General features: G+C 34.8%; 1 protein-coding gene across 1 annotated transcript; it reads left to right on the top strand.

Annotated features, from left to right (window-relative positions):
• Positions 1-456: 456 nt before the first annotated feature.
• LOC141619591 (putative F-box protein At3g25750) lies at positions 457-2102 on the top strand. Its single transcript, XM_074436631.1, has 2 exons — positions 457-538; positions 613-2102. The coding sequence occupies exon 2, from the start codon at positions 645-647 to the stop codon at positions 2019-2021; it is 1377 nt and encodes a 458-aa protein (XP_074292732.1). The 5' UTR covers positions 457-538; positions 613-644; the 3' UTR covers positions 2022-2102.
• Positions 2103-2334: the final 232 nt, after the last annotated feature.

The following is a 2334-nucleotide window of genomic DNA, read 5'->3' as shown; positions in this document are numbered from 1 at the left end:
TATTATTATTATATTACTATTATATTACTATTTTATTTTTTATATTACTTATTAGATTATTATTATTATATTTATTGATATTTTATTATTAATAATAATAATGAATAATATTAATATAACATTTATTACTATTATTGGTATTATTGTTATTATTATTATTATTATTATTATTATTATTATTATTATTATTATTATTATTATTATTATTATTTTTTATTCAAATCTATTAAGTTAAGTTAAGTTCATTCATTCCATTCAATTCGATTCATTCGATAATTTAAATTTCAAAAGAAAAGGGCCTAATACCTTTTCGCAATTAATCAGTTGTAGTGACACATATACTCCGTACCAAAACAAAAAAAACAAAAAAACCCTAATATTCTAAACAACCTCGTAAAATCCTACCTGAAATCAAATTATAAAGCCTTTGATATTTATTATTCATAGGTTTAAGGCTATATAATAAAGGAACCCCTCGACTGCATTCAGCCCTTCAAGCTACAGCTCTCGACAATCCGACTCCATGCCTACGCTTAAGGTATCACACTTTGCCTTCGGTTTTCTTTTATCAATGTTTAATCGTTATATTTTAGATTTTTTGTATTTTTTTAGGTACATCGATTCTGATAACATAAACGGGCAATATGACGACGATTGATCGAGGATGGTCAATGCTTCCACGCGAGTTAGTTGAAGAAATAATCTTGAAAATAGATTGGCCGGAGGATGTTCTACGTTTCTCCCGTGTTTGTCGCGCATGGTTTGACGCTTTTATGCGGATTAGACCAAAGTGGACCCCGGCAAACCCTTGGATTTTATTATCAGAGAATACACACGATAACCCAGAGTGTTTAAGAAAAGCGTACAACCCAGGTAACAACAAGTTTTATCAATTCAAATTGCCGGAAACTTTTGGTAGAAATTGTTGGGGTTCGGATCTTGGTTGGATAATTACCTTGGGTCTCGACTTAGAAATGAGTCTATTCAATCCTCTAACAAAGCTTAGACTTTACCTTCCTTGTACCAACACCCTTATGCGGACGACATTTACGAATGCAGAACCTGAGGTGGTATTGTTAGATTATGGAGTCTGCAAGGAGGATTGTGAACACTATCCATACTGGATGAGGGAAGTGTACATCTTAAGGGCGTGTATACTTAAAACCGGTAAACAATTAAAATTATACAATGACGTAAATGAGGACTTGGATGACGATGATGATAATGATGGGCTTTTTGTTGCGGTCATTCATGTCCGTGAGCGTGTAGATTACTTTGATCACAACTTGATTAAGTCGACTTACTTGTCTGTCGCCAGACCCGGAGATATAAGATGGACTCTAATTGAGACTCCTTCCGATTTATGTATTAGAGATGTAATATTTTGGAGGGATTTGTTATGGTTTACGGACAATGAAGGCTCTCTTTGGTATGTTGATCTCAATAAAGGTGGAGGACCGTCTTTCAAATCTATGGAATGTTTAGTTAATCCACAAGAACCCGAAGACGTTAAAAATCCCATGCACTACCTGGTACAATCATCTAACCAAGAGCTTCTCCTGGTTAAGCGATTCAGCAAAGCAACGATACACTACACGATGAGTGACTACTTTGAGACGAACTATACTAACAACGGACTGGAATTTGACTATGACGACAATTATTGTGCTCATCATGACCTTAATAGTATTTATAGGAAATCAATGTCGTCATTTACCCAAAGATTTAGAATCTACAAACTTGATTTGAGCTCTAACATGTGGAAACCTGTCGTCGATACTTCAGATTTTGGTGGAATTACAATGTTTTTGGGTAAAAATACTTCCCAAATTGCTACTGCTTCTAGGTCCGGTACGTGCAAGGCTAATTGCATTTACTTTACGGGTGAGCATATCATCAAATGTGGACATGATATAGGCATCTATAATTTAGACTCGGACAAAATTGAAGCATTCTATAATGGCCATGACACCGACTCTGATTATTGTATTCCTTTTTGGTTTACTCCCCTTCTGTACTAAAGGTTATCCTCTTGCATTGTGACTTGTTTTGCGTTTTATTAGGAAAGTGTAAACTTATGACCGGAACGGAGGGAGTTGTTGTTTACGGTTTTATTCTTATGTTAGGAGTATTTGAATCAAACGTAGTTGAATGTGAGCGATTAACACCTATTATTCTATCAAGTAAATCTACCGGAGTATCCATAACATGATAAAAACAGGTGCGTTCTTGATTTTGGCAAGTTCAATCTCTTGTCTTAGCGGGTCTAACCCGCTTTTTTAACCTGTTTAGGTAAGGACCATGACCAACCAAACCAAGTGATGGCTTAAGTCG

The sequence above is a fragment of the Silene latifolia genome, chromosome 1 (genome assembly GCF_048544455.1).
Source record: "Silene latifolia isolate original U9 population chromosome 1, ASM4854445v1, whole genome shotgun sequence".
NCBI classification, from domain to species: Eukaryota; Viridiplantae; Streptophyta; class Magnoliopsida; order Caryophyllales; family Caryophyllaceae; genus Silene; species Silene latifolia.
This window is presented reverse-complemented; position numbering and strand designations above follow the sequence as displayed.